This window comes from Tinamus guttatus, unplaced genomic scaffold, assembly GCF_059628265.1.
Source record: "Tinamus guttatus ecotype Peru unplaced genomic scaffold, ASM5962826v1 Tinamus_guttatus_pri_ptg000213l, whole genome shotgun sequence".
In the NCBI taxonomy this organism is placed as follows: domain Eukaryota; kingdom Metazoa; phylum Chordata; class Aves; order Tinamiformes; family Tinamidae; genus Tinamus; species Tinamus guttatus.
In genome coordinates this window covers 4,114,948-4,142,367 of record NW_028288747.1, presented here as the reverse complement: position 1 = coordinate 4,142,367, position 27,420 = coordinate 4,114,948, and the positions used below count along the sequence as shown (strand labels likewise).

At 40.8% G+C, this 27,420-nt stretch overlaps 1 protein-coding gene across 3 annotated transcripts in view; it reads left to right on the top strand.

Annotated features, from left to right (window-relative positions):
- The window catches only part of ACSL1 (acyl-CoA synthetase long chain family member 1), a 29,151-nt gene extending 1,731 nt beyond the window's left edge, over window positions 1-27,420 (top strand). Inside the window, exons 2-20 of one of the 3 annotated variants that reach the window (XM_088524639.1) lie at window positions 4,545-4,659; window positions 5,080-5,144; window positions 5,983-6,087; window positions 8,814-8,913; window positions 9,080-9,258; window positions 11,692-11,724; window positions 11,902-11,953; window positions 12,674-12,747; window positions 14,382-14,588; window positions 16,647-16,781; window positions 18,399-18,533; window positions 20,276-20,371; window positions 21,258-21,330; window positions 21,922-22,010; window positions 24,048-24,164; window positions 24,733-24,876; window positions 25,367-25,468; window positions 25,552-25,623; window positions 25,830-27,420. In XM_088524639.1, the coding sequence (XP_088380765.1) occupies window positions 4,545-4,659; window positions 5,080-5,144; window positions 5,983-6,087; window positions 8,814-8,913; window positions 9,080-9,258; window positions 11,692-11,724; window positions 11,902-11,953; window positions 12,674-12,747; window positions 14,382-14,588; window positions 16,647-16,781; window positions 18,399-18,533; window positions 20,276-20,371; window positions 21,258-21,330; window positions 21,922-22,010; window positions 24,048-24,164; window positions 24,733-24,876; window positions 25,367-25,468; window positions 25,552-25,623; window positions 25,830-25,970 (2,034 nt within the window). In that variant the 3' untranslated portion in view covers window positions 25,971-27,420. The remainder of the gene's footprint in view (window positions 1-4,544; window positions 4,660-5,079; window positions 5,145-5,982; window positions 6,088-8,813; window positions 8,914-9,079; window positions 9,259-11,691; window positions 11,725-11,901; window positions 11,954-12,673; window positions 12,748-14,381; window positions 14,589-16,646; window positions 16,782-18,398; window positions 18,534-20,275; window positions 20,372-21,257; window positions 21,331-21,921; window positions 22,011-24,047; window positions 24,165-24,732; window positions 24,877-25,366; window positions 25,469-25,551; window positions 25,624-25,829) is intronic. The other 2 variants (XM_088524641.1, XM_088524640.1) reach the window with 2 other exon arrangements.

Here is a 27,420-nt window from a genome sequence, read left to right as displayed (position 1 = left end):
AACAGTGGCTCGTACCTAGCCACAGGCACAGTGACAAAACACTTGAGACTGGAGACTCTTGACGGTCTCCAGGCTCCCTGCCCTTAGCTCTTCAAGCTAAATTAGCTCCTCGCTGCCGGATTCAGTGGCTGAAATCATTCTGTAGTGGGAGCTCTATTGAGCTACTTAGTGTAACTGATCCATATTGCACTAATTAGCATCAGCTCTCTTGCCTGAGTGGGGTAGGTGGAGAAGCGTTATGCTTTTTCCTGCCTCTTCAGAAAATGCATTTTAATAAAGATTTACTAATAGTATAACGAAAACAAAAAGCGGCCGAACGAGTTAGTGCATCTTAAACTTTGAGGAAATAGATTGAAGGGCCAGTGAAAAATCTGTCCCATGTGTTCTTTGGCAGTTGAGTCGCAGCCCCTGCCAATGTAATGATGCCAACTGTACTAAATTGTAATCAAATCAGAGCAGAGACGTTGAAGTAAACCTAAAGCATGTGCTGGAACTGGTACTTTCATAGGAATAAGAGTGTTTTTACAGCATTAGGGGTCCAGCTTCTCCCTAAGTAAATGTGCTTAGTATCTTGCTTCATGTACTTTCTAGTCTCTTATAGATTTATTAAGCTGGGCTTCTCATTTCCACAGCAGAAAAGTGATTAACACTGATTTCAGATAATATACTAGTACCCTTTAACCAGAAAAGATGTTACAAGGACTATGGGAGTCAGCAGTTTTCCAAAGAGACTCAGCAGGGAAGAAGCTCATCTTCAGTTTTGAATAGCACATTTACCTTTAATTTTGAGTTTTAAATATGCTTCGGCTTACTTGTGGCAAGGAGATATATCTACAGACTTCTGACTTGCTTCCTTTGCCTCTGATGGAGTCAAGTGAGGCCAGCGATTGGAGAGGATTTCTAAATGTTCATATGATGAGTCTTCAAAACTTCTTATGGGAGGAAAAGTGTCCTGCGCATTGCATTCCATGTTGCTTCCCATCTTTGGCAAACTGATTTGGCAGGTCAGCACCCTGTGACCCCTTTTAACCATCAATGAATAAAGACTGTATGCTGAGCTGCGTGTCAGCTTGGAGGCCTACTGAAAGTAATGGCTTGCTTCTAAAGTAGATGTTGCAGTTAAAACATGTGGAGTACAGGCTTCAAGGTTTATGTATTATGATCCAGTTTCCCTTTAAGAAAGACCAATGTCTTCAAAGCTGCCAACTTCATCTTTTTTCAGAGGAGTTTTTTAGAGTGCACTCCCTCCTCAGAATCTACTTGCATCTTTTGTCTGTCGGAAGGCAGGTAAGATTAATGAAGTCTAACTAGTTGGAGACTGTATTGCTCAGAATTTCACTGTACTGAATTGTGCACTATATTGTTGCTAGGAATTTCACTGTGTACAGCTGTATTTTGCAAAGCTCAGGTGCACCATTAGTCATGTCTCTGCAGACAGATGTGGTTCTGTTTGCAGATATATCTTCCAGATTGTGATAGATATTTGAACAATTGCCTATCGATCTTGGCTAGAACCTGTGGAAAGACAGCCTATCTATATCCTATAGTGGCTTGAGTTTGGCCTTGCAGATTTGACTACTTTTTTCTTCAGAAGTATTCAAATATGGAGAGGGCCATTCCACTTATGAAGTAACTGTTAAACCTCCTTATGTTCTCTTGCTAATTACTCCATCTCATCTTGTCTTTTTCAAGCTAACTTTGAGAGATAAGTGCAGGTCATATGTTAAGTAATCAGTCATAGCTGTTGTGTGCTTACCTAGGGATTAGGTTGCTTAACATGATATGGCAGGTTTGAGAACCTTGGCTTATATTTGCTGCTCAGAATATGCATGGCAGTAATTGGGCAATCCTTCCCTTCTCGGGAAGATACTTTTCTCAGGAGAACAAAAGCTGCCTCCCTTGGCTCTGGGACATGCTGGAAACAACCGTGCTGCTCATCTGAGGCAGCTTTTATCAACAAGAGGCAAGTCCATGTCTTGAACAGACAAAGTTCTCTTGTGTACTATGACACCAATGGGCATAGACTGGGTGATACAGGACTCTTCCAAGGAAAAGCCTCTCTCTTGGATGCTTCTATTCTAACCCAGTGCCAAGGCCTCACTGCAAACTTCTTGCAACTCCTTGACACGCTTCAGTAGCTGAAATGCATGCATGTATATGCACGCACACGCACAAAAAAGTCCCAGTAACCTAAGGTTGTTCTTGGCATTAGTGCGATTTTATTGCTTCATCCCTCAGAACTACATTGTTTTGGGATATTTTGAGGTCTTTTGACCACTTGCCTCTATACTAGACATCTGTTAGAGCCTATTCAAATAGGTTGCATGAAATCAGTGCAGCATTCCGGGTCTGAGACTGAAACGTGCAGCGACAGGAGGGACTCGTGCTGCACCGGCTGCTTTTCAGAGGAGCTTCCCCTGCTGCAGCACGTGCCTTCTGGATAAGGACCCTCTGCCCAGACTGGTAACATCTTGGCACTTTGCAAAGCAGAGTTAAGTAAGCAAGTCTCTGTGCTGGTTCTGTTTCACTTTCTGTATGGAAATAACTTTGGAGAGCTGACTTGGGCTTTTAATAGCCTGCAAGGGTTGCTGTGTTTTTCCAAAGGACGCTGCAATCAGTCCTGCAACTCTGTGTGCCGTTTCTCAGAAGTCTGACCTTCACTTTCAGTTGTGCCTCTGGCCCTGCAAAAACAGTCTTTGTGGCTCTGAGTAATAGGATATGAGGACAAAATAGTGGTAGCTCGTATGAGAGGAAAACAAGTGTATTGACCATTGCTGAGAAATGGCTTAGAATGGGGCACTTCACCAGAAATGGCAGCTGCAGCACATTAAACGTGGTACTGATGCAGGCTAACCACGACCTCAGGCCAGCTCCAGCCACGGGCAAACGGGGCTTTGGAGAAGGTCCAGAAACAAATGCATTAAAACACATACAGTCTTCACCTTTTATTTGTTTTCCTAGCGGAGGTGTATCTTAGTGATCTTTTCTTTTCCTATAGAATAGATGTTGTTCTTTGAGTGCCAGCGTGCTCTTGAATACTTCTAATATTACACGTGCTTAGAGGTAGGCTGGTCATTAACTTGTTCTGCGTTGTGTTCCTGCTGTGGGTTTCTGCTTACTGTCGAAGGAGTGGCAGGCGCTCCATTACGCATATAGGGTTTTGCTAAGACAAGTCAGACTTGTTTTACAATTATGGATATTTTTTTTTCCTGGCTACATGAGGTGCCATTAACGTGCTAGCTCTGTTTTGTGGACATGTGCAACACGATATCTTTTGCAGATAAACCTACGTATACCCAGCTCATACATTAAAGGGCTCTCTGGTCCTGTTGAGGTACTTGAAAAACAGTGCTGAGCATAAACCAATAGCCTGGGAAAAGTATGTGATCCCTTATAACTGCACAAAACCTATCCATCTGCAAGAACTATCAATTACCCCCAGAGTTTTAGTTAGTCTAAGATTTGGCCCTATGTAAAGGGCTAGGAGTTGGCTGTAGCTGCTGATTTGGATAGTTTTATGTGATGCTTCCAGGGAACCCACTGCTTGTCCTGCTATATAATATTTTGTAGGCACCTCTCTGTTACCTGAGCAGAACTAATAAACATGGCTTAATAGTACATAATTGTTTTATGACAAATTAAAGTGTCCAGATGTACTTACAGATTACAAGATTATCTAATCAGTTATAATAAAGTAGACTGTATAAAAACTATGAGCTTGTTCTGTTCATGTTCTCTTGCCGCCTCCCAGTTGCGGCTTATGTAAATGCTAACCTGCTCAAACAGGGTGTTTCTGAGAGTGTTTGGTTGTTTACTTTGTGTGGTGCTGGTTTTTGTTTTGCTTTCTTTTAAACCCAAGGTGATGTTGTCCTGACTGCCTCTAACTAGGTCAGTTAGTCTAACTCCTCAGTTAGAGGAGACAGCTCTTATGAAAAGGTGGAACTTTAAGTGGATTAAATGACTTGATTTTTAGCTGGTAGAGAATATTTTACTGCTTGAAATATGTGTTTTGGAGTGTTGTTGATTGCCCTTAAAAATCAATCCACTTCTCGGAATCTCAGTTCGAAGCAGTTATATTTTCGATTTAAAACTAGAAAAAAAAGGAAAAGTAGACTCTGCTCTTGTGGTGTTGGAGGCATTTGGAAAGCTGGATGGAATTATGCTGCATACTGCAATGATGGCTTAAAACATTTCTTAAGTAAAAGTAAGGAGTGTCCAAAGGCATTATGTGGTTCTCAGGCTTGATCTATGTCATGTGTGACTGAGGACAAGATTTTTGCCTGGCGGGTTTTAGAAATGTAAGGAGTGATTTGGCCCTTTTTTTTTTTTTTTTTTTTTTTTTTTTTTTTTTAACTATATATCCTGGCAAAATCTTGCAGGATTTTTCCTGTCCTGTAGTGAAACACCGAAGATCTTTAAAACGAAATGTTATAGGACTTAAAATGCAGTATTTCAAAATGTTGTTTTTATTTTAATTATCTTAGTGATTTCCTATTACTCTTTAACTAACAGATGTGTCTAATATTTCTACTTATTTTATATAGGGTGATGAGCATGCTCGAAGGTCCTCCCTCCTCAAGAGCGATGAACTATTGATTTACTATTATGATGACGTGAGAACAGCTTATGATATCTTCCAAAGGGGTGTACACGTATCAAGTAAGTACAAAGATAAATTTTCTGCAATAAGAGCTAAAGGTCTGGGCTTTTTTGAAATGCTTTTGGAGATGTGTAATATCTACCTAGCAATAAGATAATGTATTGGGTGTGGGCTTTCTTGAAGGCAGATTTAACCTCTTATGGAGCCGGGGTGGACAAGCGAAGTCTGTGCCGTGCTACGTATTCTAAAGTAAACCTGGCTGCCTCCATGTCCTTCCCTCATTTCCTTCCTGGTGTTGCTCTTTTCTCCCTCTCTCCCTTCCTTCCTTGTCCTCTCCCCAACTGGTTTGGCTTCTGAACGTGTCTGAAAGGAATTCACAGGCTGTGAACTTACCCCTGGCAAGAGCGTAGCTAGTGTGGTGTCATGGCTGAGAAAACAGGCTTTACGTCTTGAGTAATTTTGGATTTGTCACGTTGTAGATAACGGTCCCTGCCTGGGCTATAGAAAACCAAACCAGCCCTACGAGTGGATCTCCTATAAAGAGGTAAGTAGCCTCTCTAGCTTAGTGCTGGATTTGCATTTGCTTACTGTGACCATTGATACAACATTTGGTGATGTGATGTTTTGAGTCTTATGAAGTGTGCAAATTGGACAGAAAACGTGCCCTTTATGTTTACCTTATTCACCGTTCTCTTTCTGAATCTTCTGGGGCTTTCTCTATTGATGAGAACTGTTTTGAATTTGTACCCTGCCTCTGAAGTGCCGCAGCTTTGGAGTGTTACTCAGGGTTGGGATCACATTGCTCCTCCTGTAGTTGTTTCTGAGGACGTTTCCTAGAGTAGATCTGATCTCTGTGTGCATTATCTGTGCTTCTTGGTTTATCTCCATACTGATGAATAGTAGTTGTATAGAGTGTTCATGGATAGGATTTTAACTAGTAACCTCTTCATGACGACTAAAAGTAGATCTTTGTGCAAGCTGCTTTAACAGCTGTGTTCTCTCCGATCACTTCTGATTTAGTCAGCTGGTGACTTTGAACTTGTAAGCACCAGGCAAGGTTTACACAATTAGTGTTATTAAACATCTCCTTGCAGGCTGCAGAACTCACTTTTTTCAAGGTCATTTTACTGCATATTGAGAGCAAGTGCCATATAAAAAATCAGAGCTGTGTAATGGCATTGCAGTGGGAACCAAAGTCATGGAAGACCCCAAGATACATTCACTAGACTGTCTATTTCATATCCACTGTTGTGGTGGGTTTCTCTCTCTCTCTCTCTCCCTTTTTTTTTTTTTTCCCCTTTTTCTGTTTGTTGTTAGGCTTAAAATATGGTATTTACTGATGAAATTGCTTTTATTCATTTATTTATTTTTACTTTTTTCAGGCTTCAGACAAAGCAGAGTACGTGGGCTCAGCATTACTTTACCGAGGTTTCAAACCATCATCTCAAGCTCAATATGTTGGAATTTTTGCACAAAACAGACCTGAGGTAATTTAAATGAAGGAATTTGTGCTAGTGATCTACTTACAATTGAAATAGCCCACTTATTTTAAAATCCACTGCTTTTGTGTACCCAGCTGCCCTAGTAAGAAACATATTTGGGGTCGGAAAAGAGCAGAAGGTGAATGTCATAGGCCCCCAAGCTACCCACATGGCACCTCTAGCTAAGAACCAAAATTAACAATTGACAACAGTTAATGTCTTGTATTTTTCTCTCTCTCCCAGAGCTACACACAGAGCAATAAGAGAACCAGGGAATCTAAAACTTCCCTCTTGAAATACCCTAAATAGATCCTGTTATCTGGAGGATATACAATATCCTTTACAATATCTACATGGTTAAAAACTTTCAGTGCTCCCCCTTTCCCCTTCCTGCCCCCACTATATACACAAAAAGACACGAAAATAAAAGCTATTGCTAGCCTGGTACAGATGAAGAAACTGTTTTTCCAGGCTCTCAAGTCTGCCACAATATGCTGTCTGGATTTTCCCTTTGCTGTTCCAATTCTAAGGCCTTCGGTTATATTTGTGCCAGAAAAAGGCTGGGATGTCTCCAAAAAGGAAGCTGTTAAATTAGGATTTGGTTAAGCAAGCAGTTTAAAGTATGGGATTTTCCCTGTCAAAAATGACTGGATGAGTGTGGTGACAACCCTAACATAATCACCAGTCCAGACAGACAGAAGGTTTTTGATTCACACTTTTCAGGTCAGGGGAAAAACTACAGGGAAAATCCCTAAAGGGGAAAATCCCTAGTATGTCCCTTCTTTAAATGTTCACTGAAAATGAAATTGGGTTTATAAATAATAATATGGCTTTCAGTAACTGGAAAACAGATAATCCCTTCAACAAGTAAGGAGTTTCTGTTGAAAACCAGGACAGCAAGTTGAGTTTCTCCTAGCAGAAGATAAGCGCCACTGGAAAGAACAAATCAAAACTTAGATTTTTATTTATTTATTTATTTTTGATGCTACTAGATACTCATGTGGGCTTTGAAAGGGAGAGCTTACTACTTGTTTTAAATACTCTCTTACCTTTTGGAGGTTGAATGGAGGAAAAATCTGCTGATAGCCTAGAAAATGAAGATGGCTGTTGTATTAAGAGTCCTGGAGTACAAGTTGTTGGAGACTGGGAAGCGCTGCTGCTCTGTGCTGCTTCTGACACCTGCTCTAATAGACACCCCACTAGCTGCTAGACTCCAGGCTGCTAAACAGTGACACGGCCACCCTCTCTCGTTACATGTGCAGGTGGATGTATCGAGGCAAAAACATTCAGGAATGCCTGTCATGGCTGGTGTGGGTTATGCTTGCTTAGACTTGCCAGGAAGAGGAATGTTTGTGTGAAATTCTGCCCAGCTGGTAGCTGTCGCTGTGCTAGCTTTATAAGAAGTGTTCTTTTGGGAATGAGGGCACAACTTATTGTGTAAATACCTCATATTCTTTGAGTTTGACCGTCCTGACAGTACATAAAAATTTAACTTAGGAAATTTGCCCTTAGTAAACACACTATAAAATTGAGGCTTAGCAATTTTGTTAATGCAGTTTCTATGTTGGATGTTATATGGAATAATACTATGTGTCAGTGAAGTAATTGGCCAGTGTCCTGCAAAAACACTGGAAAGTTTGATTAAGTGCAGACTGGGGGTGGGAGAAAGAGCCAACCCCCTTATTGCAATCCTTGCTGAATGCTAAGTCCAGTGAGTTTAGAGAATGGTGTCCTGTTCAATCAGCTGGAACTGGCCAAGGGTGCAATGTCTGAGAATTTTTGTCCTTCAGGAGAAAATTGAATTGGCCTTCTCTTGTGTCCAGAATCTCTCACTCCTGGAGTCCCACACATGGCTATATTTTGGTAGCTGTGTACAGACCTTACCAAATAACTACTGTACAGAAAATTGCATGACTACCTTATCTTAACAGTGCTTTGGATAAAAATTAGGCTAGCAGCATCACAAAAAGCATCATCGGCTTACGTTGCACATAATCTTTTATGTTTATTGAATACACTTGTTAGTAGACAAATCCCTCTAACCCAGCTTGCAGGGATGGATGTCTTCTGCTTTCTTCTTTATCATTAGATCCTTCTAAAGGGGAATGGTTAGTGGTGACTGATGCTGAGCAACATTCTGGTCTTACTTTCCAAAGAACTCTGCTGGTTCCTACACTATGTTACATGTCTGGCCATCAAATGAGAGGCATTTAATGTAGACCCAAGAACAGAGTGTGTGTAGAAACATAATGTATGCCAAGACGTGAGCAGATCCTTTACTAATTCATACTGTGATAATCCAGAATATCAAAGGCTGCGAAGCCTTACCTGATGACCTGAAAACATGAAGCAGTATTGATGTACTCCAAATTTCTTTCTGTTGGGGGCTAAGTTAAAAAGAGCTCATATATGCTAACTGGCTTTAGAAGTACTTGCCTATGCTGTGTTAAAGACAGCACCGAGTTTTACTGAACTCGGTAAGACTCACCTGGGATTCCTTACTCTTTTCTTCCTCCCTCAGTTAAAAATTTAGTAGGTCTTAATAGTAAACACATGTATGCGTACTTTATCTACACTGCACATTTTATCTACATGTATGCACACTTGAAGACTTGCCTAAATGAGCTCTGCCCTAATGGCTTCCCCGTCAGAATCCTAGTAAGAGCAGTTCCTGGAGGTGTGCTTTGACCAGGAGACGCGCAGTGACTCGCATCTCTTCTCTCCCTGTGCAGTGGGTTATCATCGAACAGGCATGCTATACGTATTCCTTGGTGGTGGTGCCGCTCTACGACACGCTGGGAACTGAAGCTATTACTTACATTGTGAACAAAGGTAGGACGTCTTCAGTAGATATGCAACTGTGTGTGTGAGGGCAGAGCTCACAGGGTAGAACTCTAGTCATCTTCAGACTAGAAGAGTCTTATAGTACCAAATGTTGAAGTATGGATCTAGTCTAAATTCCCTTTGTCTTATTTATGTTGTCGTTCTCCTTACTCAGCTGACTTGTCATTGGTTTTCTGTGACAAACCTGACAAGGCCAAGCTTCTGCTAACCAGTGTGGAAAAGGGGGAGACTCCAGTCCTCAACACCATTGTTATCATGGAGCCTTTTGGTGTAGACCTTGTGGAACGTGGCAAAAAGTGTGGGGTAGAAATCTTCAGCATGAGAGAAATAGTGGTAAGTAGACTTAACCTGCTTTACTGCTTTCAGCTCCTTTACTTTGGACAAGTTTACTGAACAGGTTTCAGGACTCTGAACACAGTGTGGTGGAATAGTTTCAGACTACTTAAAGTTCAAGAGTTAATTAAACAAAGTCTTTTAAATAGATATTTTCAAAGAAGGAAAACAACTCGCTAGTGGCATCTCGCAGTGTGCCAAATGTAAAATCATGGTTGCCAAGTTATTGGTGCAAAAGCTTGTTAATGTGGTCCAAAGAACATAAGGTCTGGGCATTGCCTTGCCTGTGTGAAGCAGTAAGAAATGATAATCACACATAGCAATGCTGGTCATGCTTCAAAATACTGACTGCAGTAAGAATCTCTGTAGGTCTTGATTTGTAGTAAAATGTTATCTTGCTCTGTGCACTGAATCTACAAAACTTTTGTAGGGGGAGATGAAGAATATTATCTGATCTTTCCAAAAATAGTCTGTGGTAATTAAGGCAGTGTGATTTTGGGGTTTTGCCTAGCTACTTAGTATTCAAGGTCTTATAGTTGTGTCTGTGGTGATCTTGTCTGCAAGTACCTTTTGTTGCAGTTTCGTTATTGAAGAAATCGGTCTCAGCTGTAACTGCATGGTGTACACTTCTATTGTGAAATTATGAAACAGGGTTTAGCCTGGTTCCAACTTGAATTCTTGTCAAGACTTGACTCACTGAGACTTTAGCACTTCCAAATAATCATGGTCGAGTTCTGCAGGTGTCTTGGTAACTGGCAGGAATTGCTAAATTTCATTGAACTTTAGTAAACTTGTTTTCCCAGCTGTTTTCTGTGTTAATGGGGCCACCTTCTGGTAACGAGAAAAAAGTGCCAGCATAGCTTTTAAAAGACAGTGGATTGTATCTTAGGTAACCTACCTCGGCCAGGCTGTAAGGGAGCTAGAGATACCATGCAGAATAAATGACTCGTACAGTGTTATGCTAGACTGGGAGAAGGGCTGGATTAAAGTTGGATGCTTAAAATTAGATGCTTAGGGAGTTTTTCGAAGTACATTGTAGTTCTGACTTAACTATACTGTTATAGCTCAAGCACATGATGCTTGGGTGAATATGGTAGTTGTTTTCTAGATTTCTGCCTTGAGCATCTTGTTCATCTGTGCTTCCTAGGTTATTTGAACTGAACATCTGGGCATCTTCCAGATGCTGTAAGCCTGGTTTCTACCTACTACATGTATGTGTGGTATAGTTACTTAAGAGCTGTGTAGCTGTGAGTCAATGAGTGTTAAACAGGGAGAAATGTTACAGTTGATCTCCTAGGTGAGAAGTGGATAGAGTTTTTGGTTGTATATTAGGTAAACAGTGAATCTTACTTAAAACAAGCTGTAGAAAAGTGCTGACTTTCTAGTGGCCTCTGGAATGTGGCTGCTGTTGTTTCCACAGACAGTGGGGTTGTCATATGGGCAAACTTTTGTGCAGTGGCACAGTGTCAAAAAGGCAAACTTCTAGGCATGGGCATGTTAACTGCTTTTTCCTGGTATTTGCTTCCTGCCCCTGCATAGGATCTTATTGATACCCCTTCAGCTAACCAAGCTAAAGCAATGCTAGGGCTAGTAAATGAACATGCACTTGGAACGCAAAGGCAATGGGCAAGTGATGTATCTGCCCTCAGAGGTGCTTCCAAACCTATGATTAACAAAAGGACTGTCTTGCATAAGTTTCTAAACTAGTATCGTTTCTAATGCTAAATAAGCGGAGTTAGGAAGTCTAGACTTAAAAGCTTTAAGCTCAAAAATATTGAGCTTAAACTTTCAAAACTCTCCTGTTTATTGTAATGTCTTCTAGTCTTCTACTGGTAAAAGGATATATTTGGTAACTGTTTCCCTGAAGATCTGTGACATCCTTAATGATTTGGGCTAAATTATGGTAAGGAGGGAGAAAGAAGGAAGGGAGGCTTGGGGGAAAGTGAACTTCATACTCTGCACTCTTCAGTGCAAAGGGAGTACAGACCACCAACGACCTCTCATCACAGGCTTAAGTCTTCATCTTCTTAAACAGCGAAGTACACGTGAAGTGCCTATTAAAATGGGTCATGCGTCATCTGGCCAAAGACTGTCAGTAGCACGTGTCTTCTATGTGTTATGACTTGTCATGGCACTGCTTACTCTTGAGCTTCTTATAAATGATTTTATTGAGGGGGAAAAAAAAATGATGCATACATGTGTTTTAGACTAGTTAGCACTTCTGTATTTGTAGCACACACTAGTTCATCTGTTCTTTTGCATCTTCTAAAACTTGCTTTAAAGCCTTCACAAGACTTTTTATGGTTAAAATACCGTAACAGTCTAAACAATAAAACATTATAGTGTTTGATGACGTCTTGTCTGGTAAACTTAAAGCAAATGCAGTGCTTTCATGTCTAAACAATCTTTCTTCCCTTCTTCCCCCTTCTGTAGGAGCTGGGAAGAGTACACAGGCAAAAACCTATGGTAAGCATGAAATTAGTTCAATCAGTTTAATCCAAGTTGGGTAGCGTTCTGTAGACCAACCTAGTCAATCTACCTGTCTCCCTTAGCTCAAGGTAACACTAGTATTTCAGTGTTTTATCCAGGAAAATCTTTTTCCTTGCTATCTTAACCATACTAATACTTTCTTAACTTTCATAGCCTCCAAAGCCAGAAGATCTAGCAGTGATCTGTTTCACCAGTGGAACGACAGGTACTCCTCATTACATTATGCAGAATTTATTATCCTGTTTGTGTAAAACTAATGCAGAAGCAATCCTACTTTTTTTTCCAAGACTCCCCTCTGCTGCTGCATCTTTTTGGCAAGTAGTAGCTGGGGAAGTTCTATGGTAAGACTCCCTTTGATGTTTCCAATTGACCAATAAAGAGTTGCAATATCTTGGAAGTGTGAGGAGGCTATATTTTTTTTGTACTCAAAAATAGGTACTGAAACTATTTCCATTATGATAGGGGTCCTGGATCATACCTCAGACCTTCAGTTAAATAAATACTGACAAACTGAAAGAGCAGGATCTGCTTCTTAGCTCTTATGCAATATGCAGCTTACTGTTAGTTATATCTTTAAACCAGGACCAAGTAAAGAAGAGTATCCAAGTTCAACAGATGGATCTTCACAGAAGTATTGAATTTTGAATTACAGAATTTTATTCAAGAGATATGGTGGTTTCTTAAAGATTTGGTCTCATAATTAATATGACTTCAACATACCTTCACTATTACAAGCTATGTATATATACATGTATATTTTGCAAATATGTTAGCCTATTTTCTGTGTTTGTGTAGTACACAAAGGTATTATTATCTGAGAAGGGACTTGCTGATGATAAAATGCATTTGTTTAGTCTTACCTCTGCTGCATAATTTTAGGGACCTAAAAATCTCACTGTTTCATCCTGATGTGCTTCTTCCCCAGGAAACCCCAAAGGAGCTATGATAACTCATCAAAACATAGTCAGCAATACTTCAGCTTTTGTGAAAGCTACAGAGGTAAACAGCAAGGTTAACGTTGTGGATTTGTACCATGTGTAACTTAAAATGAGGGGAAGTATCCTAGCAGTAAAAACGACATTGTGATTTCAGTAACTTTTGTCTTAACACAGTAAAATCCAAGTGAAAATGAAGCTTGGCAGCACGCCAAGTACTATGTCAATAGTAGTTCTGAAGTCAGTGTTTATTTGAGGCCCCTTTCTTTTGCTTTGGAAGATGTGTGAGAAGTTGCATAGTGATTCATGATAAATTTGAAAGATTTTCGTGTATGTGTATTCGTTTCATTTTTAATGCCCTCCCATGTAAGAATGGATAAAGCTCTAAGTTCTAGATTTAATTGGATTTGCTTGTATAGATCTTACTGGTTTCTTCTCTCAACACGGGGAACTTTCCTAGTTTCTTCTGAATGTAGCTCTGGACTAGAAATAGCCTCATGGTAGCACAGGGCTGTGCACAGACCAGTGCGGATCTCCTGGCTCTTCCTGGGGACGCTTTTGTTTCCTTCTGCCCAAGCCTGTATTGCTGCATAACAACAGTCCCTGGTCTGGCACGACCTGGGAACTTGTAATACAAACCGCCTTGGGCAGCGTGGATGTCCCCAAAGCTGGGCACTGAGGTAACATTCAGGCCAGTCCTCTAGATCTTGAGCAGTATGGAAAGGTCTAGAATAAAGTAATTCTGCTGCTACTGAAGTCTGCTTTTCTCAGCCCAAAATGATGTGTTGGCTTCAGCTGTGGGCCTTGCGCGGGGTCACCTTGCTGGGGAGCTGTGGGCACAGCACTGTTTGCTTCCCTGGCCCCAAGGCCTCTCCACTTAAGTGTGATAATCCAGGAGTGTGGAGAGAAAAGCAGAGTTTCATTGTGCCATGCCTAGGGTTTGGGCTGATGTTACACATGGGAATATGCATTGCATTCTGTCAGAGTCATCGTGGCCGTCAGCGGTGCAAGCTCTCCGTCAGAGATGCACAGACCCATTAAGAATGGGGATGAAATACTTGCATGAATGTGTGAGAAGGATAACTGAACATATTGACACTTAGGACAGACTTTTAGTTTACAGTAGGCTACTAAAGTTCATTCATAGGCTGGCTCTGAAGACGATTCTAAGATCTAACAAAACCAATGTAACCATGTTTTGCCATATACTTCGCATATGAAATCAAGTTAAGATATTGATCTTGTGGTTAGATTGTGAAATATACTCCTGCCATAAATGTGACAGCCTAACTCCTGCAGCAAACTTGACAAAACTTCTGACCTAAGATGGCTTAGACTGTGATATTGTACTCCTAAGGCATACTATTACTTTAATTTTTCTTTTCACAATGTCTATAATTGAATTTTCTGTGGCTTCTTTCAAACTGTTTCTATGCATAACCTTACAAATGATAAATTGCAATAAGCTGAATGATTACTGTACTTGACTCTAACAAACAGCTATAATTTCTGTAATGTCTGTTTACAGCAGTGACTTCTAACTCATATAATATTTTTAATGAAAGAAAAAAACAAAATGTGGTTTCATTACAGGCGAAACTGAAGAGCTCAGATGTCTGATTACACATTACTGTATTTAATTAGCAATAATTAAATTTAATTCTCATTAATTCTCTTTCGCTGAACTCTTACTTTCAGAAAGCATTCATACCTTCCCTTGATGACACTCTGATATCATTCCTGCCCTTGGCTCATATGTTTGAAAGAATTGTTGAGGTAGGCATCAGTTTGTTCTACAGAACTATTGAAACTTATTTTTTCTTGCAGAGTGCATTTTTATTGAATCCCAGTGATACACACTATTCCTTTTTGCCTCTTGCACACATGTTTGAAAGGTTGGTTGAGGTAAGGCTCGGGAAAGCAATATCCTGTAAACAGTGAGTACTAGACAACGTGTTATCATACCTAAATATAAGCCCTAAGCTAAGAGCTAGAGTTAATAAGAAAATGGTTTTAAAAAAAGAGGCGAGGGAAGATTATCTCAGTGGAGTAGGGCTTTTCTCTTTTTGCTTATGCTTTAGGAGGCATAGTCATGGTGGGTTTACAGTTGGACTGGATCTTGAAGGTCTTTTCCAACCCTAATAATGCTATGATTTTATTATTTTTCTTGTCTATGGTGTCATACTGCCCTTCCCCTCTGCCTAAAGAAAATGGATGGTAATGGCTCTGAAGTCTCTTGGATAGTTTGTTTTATCTTTTGGCACAACTTGGGGCTCCCTTTTGGAGGATGATAAACCTCAGGGCAGCTTAATAAAGAAATTTGATCCCACAGTTAAATGATACACATTCCTGAAGACAGGTGTGTGTATGCTGACAGTAGGTATATCCCAATTGCTGAAAAAAACATATACGTAGGCAGAGATATGCAGAGCCAGAAGTTGAGCCCCATTATTTCAATTTGAAATGCTGAACTTTGTACGGAGCAGGCTAGGTCAATGTGTCCTTTATATTTTTATTTACATGCATGCCTTGCACACACACGTGCACATTTGTCATGAAGACTGGGAATAGGTATGACCTGTGGTATGCAGTTGCCCATAGACTTTCAGCACTGTTTTTTCCTGGTAACCTGGGGACTACTTATGCTTTGGTGCCTGTCCTATTGATTTCCATCTTGCATCAGAAGGTGCAAGCTCTGTTTTGGATAACAGCTCTGTTCTTGGTTGTCCAATAGAACAGGAAGGAAACTTGTGTTCTAAAAGGTAAAATGAGGAGCAGAGGGTTGGGATTTGAGTATTCCATTGTTTGTGGTCTCTGTGAAAGAGGTGGTTAAGCAAAAAGCTTTCAGTCTCTAGGGAGAAATTATCCTTTTCTGTTGAGGATAGGTATGAACACAGAGTATGTGAGCAGCTGTCCTTAAAGCCTGTCCCTTGCTAATGTTGCAAAGTTGGTGGTCTCTGATCCATGCTTTCTGAAGAAGATGGAGGGCAAAGAAAATGCCAGGCCATGTGCCTGTCCCACCAAGCGCAGACAGTTGCTGTTTACTCCATTTGAACCAGTGCATCTGCTTCTTTTAGTAGATGGTGACAGAGCATGGGTGGAGAGGAAAAGGGAGCCTCGAACAAGTCTGCTGTCTGGAAAGCACAACAATGGATGGCAGGAAATGACAGGAGAAGTGTTATGGGGAAGGGAAGGAAAACGAATTGGGCAGGCGAGAAACACAAGACGTGTAGGGATGTTAAAGAATAAAGAAAACACAAAGAAAATAAGGGAGGGCGGGGGGAGGAAAAAACTCGGTATGTAGATAGTGGGGTGGGGGGTGATTCTGGAAATAATAAGGACCAAGACAGGATTAAGCCTTCCTTCCTTGGCTGTAGGTCTGAAGTGATGCAGAAATAAGTATTGGCTCTCTTTGCTAGAATCTCCCAAAGAGTGTTTGATCACCTGATGGCAAATTCTTTGCTAATGTCAATCATGTTGTAAAACAGGAAGGAAATTGATATGTAAGAGAATGAAACAATTACACAAGAGAAATTCTTCCTGGACCAGTGTGTAGCATGTGCTGACTTAAATGCAGAATTTCTTACTGCATATAGGAGGAAACAAAATTATGGTATTTTAATAAGCTTGTTAAACAAGACTATTCTAAAAGTTCGTTTTTCAGTCTTTGCTACCTCGTGTTACTGGCTTGGCCTTATTTGGCCAGCTGCCTTTTCAGATAAAGGCTTTTGTGCAGTATCTCGTTATATCAAGGTCCCTGGCCTGTGTACAACGGGCATGACTTGCTACTTGAGCTCTCCTGTCCCACTCTGCAGCCTGCGATTGCTGTAGAGCTTGCTCAGATGCTGTGGGGATTTAAGGTGGACCCTGCATAGCCCACCCCACCTAGGGCTGCCATACACAGATATAGGTAGAAGAAACTATACGTACTGTTTTCACTGACATTTTCCTTATTTCTAACAGTGTGTGGTTCTATGCCATGGAGCTCGGATAGGATTCTTCCAAGGGGATATCAGGCTACTTATGGATGACCTAAAAACGCTGCAGCCAACTGTATTTCCTGTAGTACCGCGACTGTTGAACAGAATGTTTGACAGGGTAAGTCTAAAGGGGCGAGCCCAGAACTAGGCAAGGTTTTAACAGATCTTTCTGAAGTCTGTGCTGGCATGGTAGAAGTAACTGTGCTCAGGGAGGTTTGATCAGTAAACTAACAAATTGTTGTCTCCCTTTCTAAACACGCCTGAAAGTATAGGAAATAGTATTTGGTTGCATTACCGCACTTCCAGGCAGCAAATACTAGTTAGAGAAGGCAAACCAGGAGACTTGGCTTTTGTCCAGCTTTATTACTGACCTAATGTGTTGCTCTGAGCAAGCTATATTAAGTCCAGTCTACAACATGACCATGGTGCTTAGTGTTCGCATGCCACACTTTTAGCTTCTGACTCATGGAGTGGAATTTGGAAACCCAGGTCAGGTGTTTGCCTGTTCTCACACGGCCGTGTACAAGTTTCCTATGCAAGAGCCAGCAGGGAGAGCCAAAGCAGCCACTTGGGAGGGCTGGGGAGCCTGTGTGGGCAGCCCTGCTCTCCACTCTACTTTCTGTTGGCCTGTTACCCTGACCTGGCTCATCTAAGGGGGGAATGGAGAAGCTGATTCTCTTCTTTGGACTTGAGGCTTTAAATCATCCCTTTATATATGGATGACTGACTAATCTTAGGACATGGCTGGAGGAGTTAGGAGGATACCACTTTTGGCTGCTAAAGAAATAGCAGACCTATGCTTTGTCCCTTGGAGAGTGTCCTAATGGTGAAGCTAGAGGTGAGGATCAGGCAAGGACTTTGCCTGTTGGAAGAAGTACTTTGAAGCAGCAAGTAGTATGATGTTTGTTCTGTTTGGCCCAGTGCAAATAGCCTGACTGCTCCATTTGGAGAAGACAAAGTCCTGAGACCTGCCTGTTCATCTGTAGGATTTAAAACTTACAGAATGGTGGATATTGGTGCTGTAGAAAGACAGCCAAAACGTGGGACTGTCCTCTCCTCTTTTCACACACTTTTGGTACAAGTTCAACCCCACTGACCTTGCACTAACTTGGCATGTGAAGCTCAAACGTGGAAATTTGAGGTGGGGTCCCCAGTAATGCTGAGGGGAGCTGCTGGGTCTGTCCTAAAGTGAACGTGCTAATCTGTGGTCTGTCTCTGCTCTGCTTTTGGCGAGCTTCTAACTGCAAAAAAACCTTTCAGAAGTGACCTGAAAAATGAGTTTATATATACTAGACAAATCTGTGTTTGAAACTTCTGAAGGCATATGTATCTCCCTGGAAAACTTCTTATTGTTTAATGTATGTCTAATAATTTTTCTGTTATGGAGGGGATATTTTTGGAAGATGCTGAGGATTATGCTGAACTCAAATTTCAATCAAATTGGGATGGCAAAAAAAAAAAAAAAAGCAAATGTCTACTTTCATCCTAATGAAGGAACAATGCACCAAGAAAGCAATACACACAGCTGGATGTGAAGTGAGAACTAGCTAAACACTAATTTTTGGCAGACACCAAAATCCAAATCTGCAAGCTTCTTCCATAAGGATTTTACTAATAATTTACCAATAAAGATTATTTAATTTACCTGTTTCACTCAGGAGTCTCTATGCATGCTACTGTAAGAAAAGGGAATGGTAGTTGGAGTCTTCTAATGCAAGATCATTCTTCTTAATAGATTTTTGGACAGGCAAATACATCACTGAAGAGGTGGATGCTGGATTTTGCTTCAAAGAGGAAAGAAGCAGAACTGAGAAGTGGTATAATAAGAAATAACAGTTTCTGGGATAAACTTATCTTCCGCAAAATACAGGTATGCTTGAAAGTCTCTGTACTTGCCTACTAAGAATCTTTGTTACAGATGTTGGGAGAGAGATAACTTCATTTGGTAATGATGATTATTTTGTAAACAAACCCTCAAATATGCTTCCTTTATGGCACAGAACAGCTGAGTGACATGTCATTTTCATAGTGCAAGTATGAAGCATCACCGTTAGATCTCATCTAGTTAGTAGCTTATTGACATCAGTTGTGATAGCTGAATTTGATATGAATGGCTGTAATATGGCATGTACTGGGCGGTGAAAAACCTCATGCAATTCAACAAGGCCAAGTGCAAGGTTCTGCACCTGGGGAGGAATAACCCCAGACACCAGTACAGGCTGGGGACCGAGCTTGTGGAGAGCAGCTCTGCAGAGAAAGACCTGGGTGTCATGGTGGACGACAAGTTGACCATGAGGCAGCAGTGTGCCCTCGTGGCCAAGAAGGCCAATGGGATCCTGGGGTGCATTAAGAAGAGCATCTCTAGCAGGTCGAGGGACGTGATCCTGCCCCTCTACTCAGCCCTGGTGAGGCCGCATCTGGAGTATTGTGTCCAGTTCTGGGCTCCACAGTACAAGAGGGATGTGGAGCTGCTGGAGAGAGTCCAGCGCAGGGCTACAAGGATGATCAGGGGCCTGGAACATCTGCCCTATGAGGAGAGGCTGAGGGAGCTGGGCCTGTTCAGCCTGGAGAAGAGAAGGCTGAGAGGGGATCTAATCAGTGTCTATAAGTACCTCAAGGGAGGGAGTGCAGAGGACGGGGATGGTCTCTTTTCAGTGGTGGCCACTGATAGGACTAGAGGAAATGGCCGGAAACTGAAACATCAAAAATTCCACAGGAACTTAAGGAAAAATTTCTTAACAGTGAGGGTGACAGAGCACTGGAACAGGCTGCCCAGAGAGGTTGTGGAGTCTCCTTCTCTGGAGATCTTCAAAACCCGTTTGGACGCAGTCCTGTGCCACGTGCTCTAGGTGTCCCTGCGTGTGCAGGGGGGTTGGACTAGATGATCTCTAGAGGTCCCTTCCAACCCTAAGCATTCTATGATTCTATGATTCTATGATTATACAGCCTATGACAAAAGGCTGTCTGGCTATTCAGAATAGAACTCAAAACAGTCTTGCTTTGTTTTTCCACCCTAATCTTTCAGTTTCTTTGTTTTACTAATCTGCTACTTGTAATAAGGAAGTTATTTGGAAACAGCCTGGTTCTTCCTTATATTACTCCTTTTGAAAGTAAATATTGTTGTTATGAAAGAGGAAAGCTAGATCTTAAAGTGCCGCCTGTTGCTCCTACAGCCTCCCCACTGTTATAAGTAAACCTGGTGTTACACATGATATTCACTTGACATAACCCTAATGTTGATTGCACCCCTGTGGATGATTATTACAGTGCTCAGGATGCATGAGAAGTAGGTACAAGATGGATTTATAGTATGACTGCTTTAAATACAAACCTGTTGCTGTGGGGCCACAATTTAGGCTTTTTGGGCTTCTGAATGAATCCATGGTATAGTAACACCACTGGTAGCATTTGTAGGTACTGTGTGTTTGAGATATAATTTCTTCCAGCTACTATGAGGGTAAAACTCCAACTTGCTATAGAATACTATACTGTAACCTCTAACATTTCTGGGTGGTGCTTGTGAGTGAGTAGTGGTTGAGGGTGGGAGAGAAGACCCTGGAAACCTCTCTCTAAAATGCTTTTGGTGTCCACAGTATCTTGTGTCTGTTGTAGGCAAGTTTAGGAGGAAAAGTAAGGCTGATGGTCACGGGAGCAGCACCTGTATCTGCAAGCGTCCTGACCTTCCTAAGAACAGCTCTAGGTTGTCAGGTGAGTTTCCTGGCTTTAACTCAGAACATAGAGATTCCAGTAAGTGATTCAAGCTTTGTAATGAGACCACACTTGTAGTGGTCTGATTACATGGATAACTATTCTTAGCATTCTCTTTGGAGGCTATGCAAGTGCATATTTACGAACTGAATTCCTTCAGAGTTCATCTCCCAAAGACTTTGTGATACTGAAGTAACCAACTGAACTGTCTTAAGGGAAAGACTGTTTGGGCTGCTGTAATCTGTAATGTTCTTGCATAAACTGCTTTTATTCTTGACAAATATTCTTCAAAGTATATGCTTTTTGAGGTAAAAATCTCAAATTTTTGTAGAGGATGGAACAAATGTGATATGGTAAACGTCAAGGATTGGAGACACTAAACACTCTTAACTTCTAAATATATGGGGCTGCTATATGACTTGTTTTTCACTGCTGTAGTGTTGTAGCAGTGAATACTTTGCACATAAAGGGGGGAAGCCTGTCCTATATATAATAACCATAGATCTGTGGTGGGATGTGGCGATATTATTCTTGGCTGCCTTGGACAAACCTTTAATTGTTAGTGTTCTCCTCTTCTTAATGTTTATTCCTGTGGAATTCTCCCTGCTGGTTTCACGTTTGGTCTGTGCAGGTGTACTGTGTGTGTGTGTGTGAATTGAAGTAAAATGTTAAGTAAATATCAGAACTGAAGGGGGAATAATAGCTCTTGAAATTGTGTATTTTAATAAGACTCTTTGTAGGATGGTGTTAATCCTTTCTATAGAAGATGCCGAGAACTATGTTAAACTCGGATTTAAACCCAAATAGAAAAGCAAGTGAAATTAATTTTAATGAAGAAAAGAAAAAGAAAATGCAAGAAACTTAAGCTTTTGGCTTCCCTCCCTAGTTCTATGAGGGTTACGGACAGACTGAATGCACAGCTGGATGTTCGCTGTCACTGCCTGGTGACTGGACAGCAGGTATGGAGTCCTGTGGTCTGCATGTCCGTGAAATGTCAGGATGCTGATAGCATCGTTTCATGTTCCTTGTGACTATCATACAGCATAAGATAGGGTTTTTCCTCAGGGAAATAATAAAAGGTTTAGGAAAGATCCTTTGATAGATCCTAATAGCTAGGAATGTTACACAATCCACATTTTTAATGGACCTTGTAAGTTGACTTGGATATAGAAGAGTCCATAGTACCAAGCTGATGTTTTCCTTGGAGAATGAGGACCTGTTGTGTATAAATATAGCTTTGGAAACCTAAATGGCCTCTCTTTTGTGTCAAAGCAGTTTACATTTCTCACAGCTCTCACACCTCCAATTCCTCACCTGAAATAATCCTAATATTTCAAGCAGTATTGAGAGCTCTGCTAGTGAGGTATGTCAATAGAGGGAGGATTATAACAGTAAAAAGATGCATGGTTCAGAAGCTGGTAGTGTTTATCAGTGATAATCAGGGACTTCTTTTCCTTCTTTTGAATAACTTAAATATGTGAACAGTTTATTGGTATAAGGACCTAGCCAAAAGCTCATTGCAGCTATTGAACACTTCCTCTGTTTCATAGGTCATGTTGGAGCTCCGATGCCATGTAATAAGGTAAAGCTTGTTGATGTAGAAGAAATGAATTACTTGGCTGCCAAAGGAGAGGGTGAGGTGAGTGATTTCTAAAGGTCAATAGCAGCCACTTAAATCTTGGAAGCTTTCTTTTCCGTTCACGAAATAACAAGTCACTGCTCAAGTTTGGTAAAACTGGCCTAAAGCCAATAACCCCTGTCTTGCATGTAGGCAATCCAAGGAAGCAAAACAGGCTGATAATTGCTAAATTTTCAAATCAAGCAGTGTGTTGCTCTAATGCTCTAAACTTTTATTCTGGGGGGAGGTGGGAAGAGAAGCAATTTGCTGGGATGGTTTATAGAAACACAAGATTGGAAAGAATGTTTTTATCTAATGGTGTTTGCAATGTACCACATCATATACTGTATTTACCTAAACCCAGACTTTGTCTCGCAAAAATTAGTGTACTGGAAGGGAAGAAGTTTACCGTGGGGCAACAAGTTGGTGTGCATCAGCAGTTGTGTGATGAACATGCCGTGGTGGACACGGGCGTTGGAGGCCTCAGTTGAGCAGAGCTGTGTCCTACTGCCCATGACGGCAGGAAACACTAGCAGGCCTCCATCCCCCTGCCCCGTGCCAGGGAACAAGCGAGGCAGGAGCCTGCCATCCCATCCCATCCCGCTTGGGAAGCGCAAGCAGGCAGCCCGAGCCAACGCGTGGGCTACCTCCAAGTAGTGCAAAAAAACCCAGAAATGGCCAAGGAGCTTCACGCGTGGCCATTGCCTGAGGGTGCTTCTGCACAGAACTAACGCAGATGCATTACAGCCTTTGAGGATCCAATTTTAGATGCAGTGCTATATGCCCTTTTTAGATACTTTGTCCAGGTATAGCTATAGCTTTGTGTATAGACTTTGAAAGGATTCTAACTGTGGTTGTTTCAGGCCCTGCAAGTGAAGTACAATAATTGTGGTGTTTCATAGGCTTCCGAGAGCCCTTGGGATGACAAAAAGTGCCTTATGCACTAATTTGTGACTGCAAACAGTGTACGACGCTGAGGGGAGGACAGGGTGTCATAATTTGCTTGGGACCAGTGATGCCCTCACCCCTCCACCCCCCTACATCCACCACAAGTCCCTGGGCTTTGCTAAAACCCCCAGACTACTAAAGGATCTAGTCAGGAATGGTGGAGGTGGGAGGCTGGCTGGCTGCAAGTCCAAGAATGTGTGGTTTCCTCCCAGTGTTGTGCATGACCCCATCTTTAGTCTTTATCAGTTTTTCTGCTACACTTTAAACATGTTTTTAAAGTTTTCTCTGCTAGAGAAAGTGAATATGTATCATTATAATGAGAAATAGTAAAATAATTACAGAAAAGCTCTTTTCTTACTATTTCTTTATACTTACTGTGAAAGCTTGCTGAATTAGGAGTTACTTGAAATTTAAATAAGTATAATAATCCCTTAAAATTATCAGGTGCTATAGCTCGGTCATTTGGTCCTAACATTGCAATGCAAGCCCCTCTGGATCTAACAAATGCAGGTGTTTTAACCTGTTTCACAGTCCTGAAGTCATTAGCGGTAAACTGGCTCTCATTTGCCTTTGCCTAAGATAGATTTGCATCCTCTGCTGTCTGCTCTTCAGCTTTTATCTTCAGCTGGATCAAACACATTTTTGGGTCTCCTTAACAGTGTTTACTCAGAATGCAAATCCTGACAACTTTAACTCTACCATGATTGCTATTTTACTTTTAGATAATAAACAAGTGTTTGTTTGATCTGCAGCTTTTTTCATAGCTATCTCTCCATTAATGTTCCTGTGGCTTACAAAGGCCAAATCAAGTGTTCCCTGAGAGGTGGTATTTCTGGGTATCTGCAGAGTTGATAAATGCAGATTATTTAAATAGCAAGAAAGAACACTCCTGCTAGATGGAAAGATGCTTCCATTTGCTTTTTATTATATTTTACTGATGAAAATACTATGCCTCAAACATGAGTAGAGATTTCTGTACTAACTAACTGCATTTGGTTTTGTTTGTGATCAAATGAGGAATACTGAGAGCTAATGGCGAAAGCATTTCTGGCAAATAGTGACTGTGAATTTCACTTCCTAGCAGCATCAACTAATGAAATGTTGTTTCAGGTGTGTGTGAAAGGGCCAAACGTCTTTTCTGGTTATTTGAAAGATCCAGAGAAAACAGCAGAGGCTCTTGACAAAGATGGCTGGCTTCATACAGGAGATATTGGGAAATGGCTACCTGTAAGTGGACTTGGGAAACTGAGGTCTATTTCTGTAGTTGCTGTTGCTAACTTAACAAATGAAGCTACCTATTTGGTATCAAAAATAATTAACTGGGGCAAGACAATAAGTCTAGGAAGAGGATAGCACTTACAACTGGTACTGTTATATATGAAACAATGTGAAGGATGCAAGACAGTTTATTCACACAAGTTATTATTCATAAAACAGTAAAAAACTGTTAGAGCCGGAGCCCTGTAAAACTAATGGGAGAAAGTAGACACTGGGCACATCTAACCTAACTGAAACTAGGGAAAGCCTCAGAATAGGCACTGTTAATGCTCTCCACCCTTACTCCACCAACACAGATTGACTATTAAGCCAGAATTTAAGTAGCAACACTTCTGGTCTGTTGAAGACTACTTGCAAATGTTGCAAAATAGTCTCTGAAGTAGAAATGCATAAAAGCAAGCTCTTGTTCATGTTTTAATTCTGGTGTGTTACGTGATCTGCCACAGAATGCTTAAGCTGCATAGGCCAGTTACTGTGCAAAGGGCCTCTTCTGACCAGAAATCATTTCTGCCAACAGAATGGTACACTGAAGATCATTGACCGGAAAAAACACATATTTAAACTGGCCCAGGGAGAGTACATAGCACCAGAGAAAATAGAGAATGTGTACCTGAGAAGTGAACCTCTTGCTCAGGTGTTTGTCCATGGAGAGAGCCTGCAGGTAAGCATTCTTCAGGTAATTTTGTAATGAGTGCAAGGGGAGGCTGCAAAAAAGTCCTCCTTGCTTCTCTCTCTGCCCATCCCCGAACTTCTATGAGATGGGAATCTTAGTTTTAAGTAAGACTTCTAAAAGTTAACTAACATTTTGTCTTTGAATCCAGCTTGGACACTACAGGTTATGTTTGTGGATTTGGTTTTAGACTAAGCAATGGAGCTAGATTAATTTAGTTTTGAGTATTAATGATAATATATAAATTGCTAATAGCATCGGGGGAAATCCAAATAACACTCCATTTACATTTTTGTAAGAGTAAATTAAAACGTTGGTTTTAAGTCTTTTAAGCACAGGCTTTTAAAATGAAGTCTTGTTTTGAGGCAGTAGAAAGCTGCTGATTTTACAGCAAGATAAGACCTGCCTTTAGAGTGACTAGTAAAAGTAGACAAGAACCCCATTTAATTTTCAAAAAAAATGACAAAATATTTCTTCTTAGGCCTTCTTAATAGCTGTTGTGGTACCTGATCCAGAGACCTTGAGCAATTGGGCCAAGAAAAGGGGATTTGAAGGTTCATACGAAGAGCTATGCAGAAACAAGGTGGGTCATATCTAATAAGGCAGTTAACTATTCTGCTTGAGCTTTTTCAAGATCTATGATGTGCTATCTTCCTGTGTCTACAGGACCTCAAAAATCTCATTCTGGAAGACATGGTGAGAATTGGGAAAGAATTTGGCTTGAAGTCATTTGAACAGGTGAGTTATTTAGAAAATATTGTTCTGTTCATATTGGCGTTTCAAAACAGCAATATAATCCAAATCTCAAAACTGGTTTTAATTAGCATTGGGGAAGCTTTTATGTAAGGGGTTCTGTTATGATGTCTGAGTGTTTCCTGCTCCTTTCCCTGCCCCTTTAGCCTCTTCAAAGGGTATAGTTTGGCTAGTAACTCTCAATTTTCCAGGTCAAAGACATTGTCCTACATCCAGAAATGTTTTCCATTGAAAATGGGCTGCTGACACCAACACTGAAGGCCAAGAGACCAGAACTACGAAAATATTTCAAGTCACAGATAGATGAACTCTATGCTAATGCCAAAATGTAACTGAGAATGGATTGAGGAAAGTGGCACACATCTGATGTCTACTGTTGACCTTCATATCTGTAATTCGACTACAGCAAACATAAGGAAGGAAACTGTGCAATCATTAACTTGTACAACAATGGGTACTTGCCATAGGAACATTGAAGAAATGGAACACTGCCTTACTGTCAAGTTGTGTTGCATATTGTTTTTATGGTGACCTGCAATTTCCAAAAAAGAGCCTTAACTATAAAATGGTAACTATGTGTAAGTTATTTAAGATTTACTTGGCCAAAAATGGGACTCTCCTTAACCAAGGAGCTAAGGTATTTTTTTTCTTATTATTGCCAGCATGTTTGCTGTCTGCAGTGTATCTTGCGGTTGTCAACCCCAAACGGATTTGGTAGGTTTGAAACACCTCTAAGTATCTTGCACTCGGGGAAGGATGAGTTAGTCTGTCAAAACCCCGTTGTATAGCTGGTATCACATCTTGTATTAGCCCGAATACTAACTGGGGCAAGGTGTCAGAGTGACTTTCTCCCTTTTGGGCCCGAGTTTTGAGGCTTAATTTGTAAGGTAGAAGTTGGAACTTCACTCAGAAGAGACTGGTTCTTGCAAGTGCTCCAGAGTAAGTCTGCATTTGGTTTTCCTGCACTAGAAGTGTGGATGCAGTTAATAAAGTGATGCAGCCTTTGCTACATTAACACAGTTCCAGAGAGATGCCAGCCCTGTAATAGAACAGATCCTAACTCTGGCAAGAAAAACTAGAGATCTAAAAATAAAATCATTCAAGAGGATGGGCTATGCTAACAGTCAGGTAAACATGCACCAGGTCTAGCCACTTGTTCCCCTGCAATGAACATACATTTAAATTGCATTATTTTAAATGTGATGGGTCCTCTACAAGCAGAATAGTTTCTGACCTGAGGTTTTCTGTGCATAATGAGCCACTGAGGATTCCTCAATGAAAGAGGCCAGGTAGAATGTCTGTTTCTGCCTGATACTGTACAGCAATTGGAAGCATTCAAAAATGCTGATGGAATTGTGTGGTGCAGGATCGTGATTTGTTCAGGGATTAAAAACTAAATTCCCAGATTAAATATAAAATTACTAGTCTACCTTTTGTTTGAGAATCAGCAGAAATAAGCCTTATTACAGCGTAAGATTTTCTTTAACAGATTTGGTTTTGCATTAGCATTCATTGCTGTTTTTTGAAAACATGGATATATGTAAAATACAAGCACAACAAGGTTTGCACTAAGATTTGTGTGTGATTGTAATGCACTACTCTGTAGCGTAATTTCATACATGTGTGCAATTAAGGTACACAAATCCAAGTCAACTGTTAGAGCAGTAGTTTTACATTGGAATTCAAATGTTTGCTTAGTGTTGGCTATTTCTATGTTTTATAAAACCAAAACAATTTTCAAAACCAATGAAGGAAACCAAAATAAATATTTCTGCATTTCAA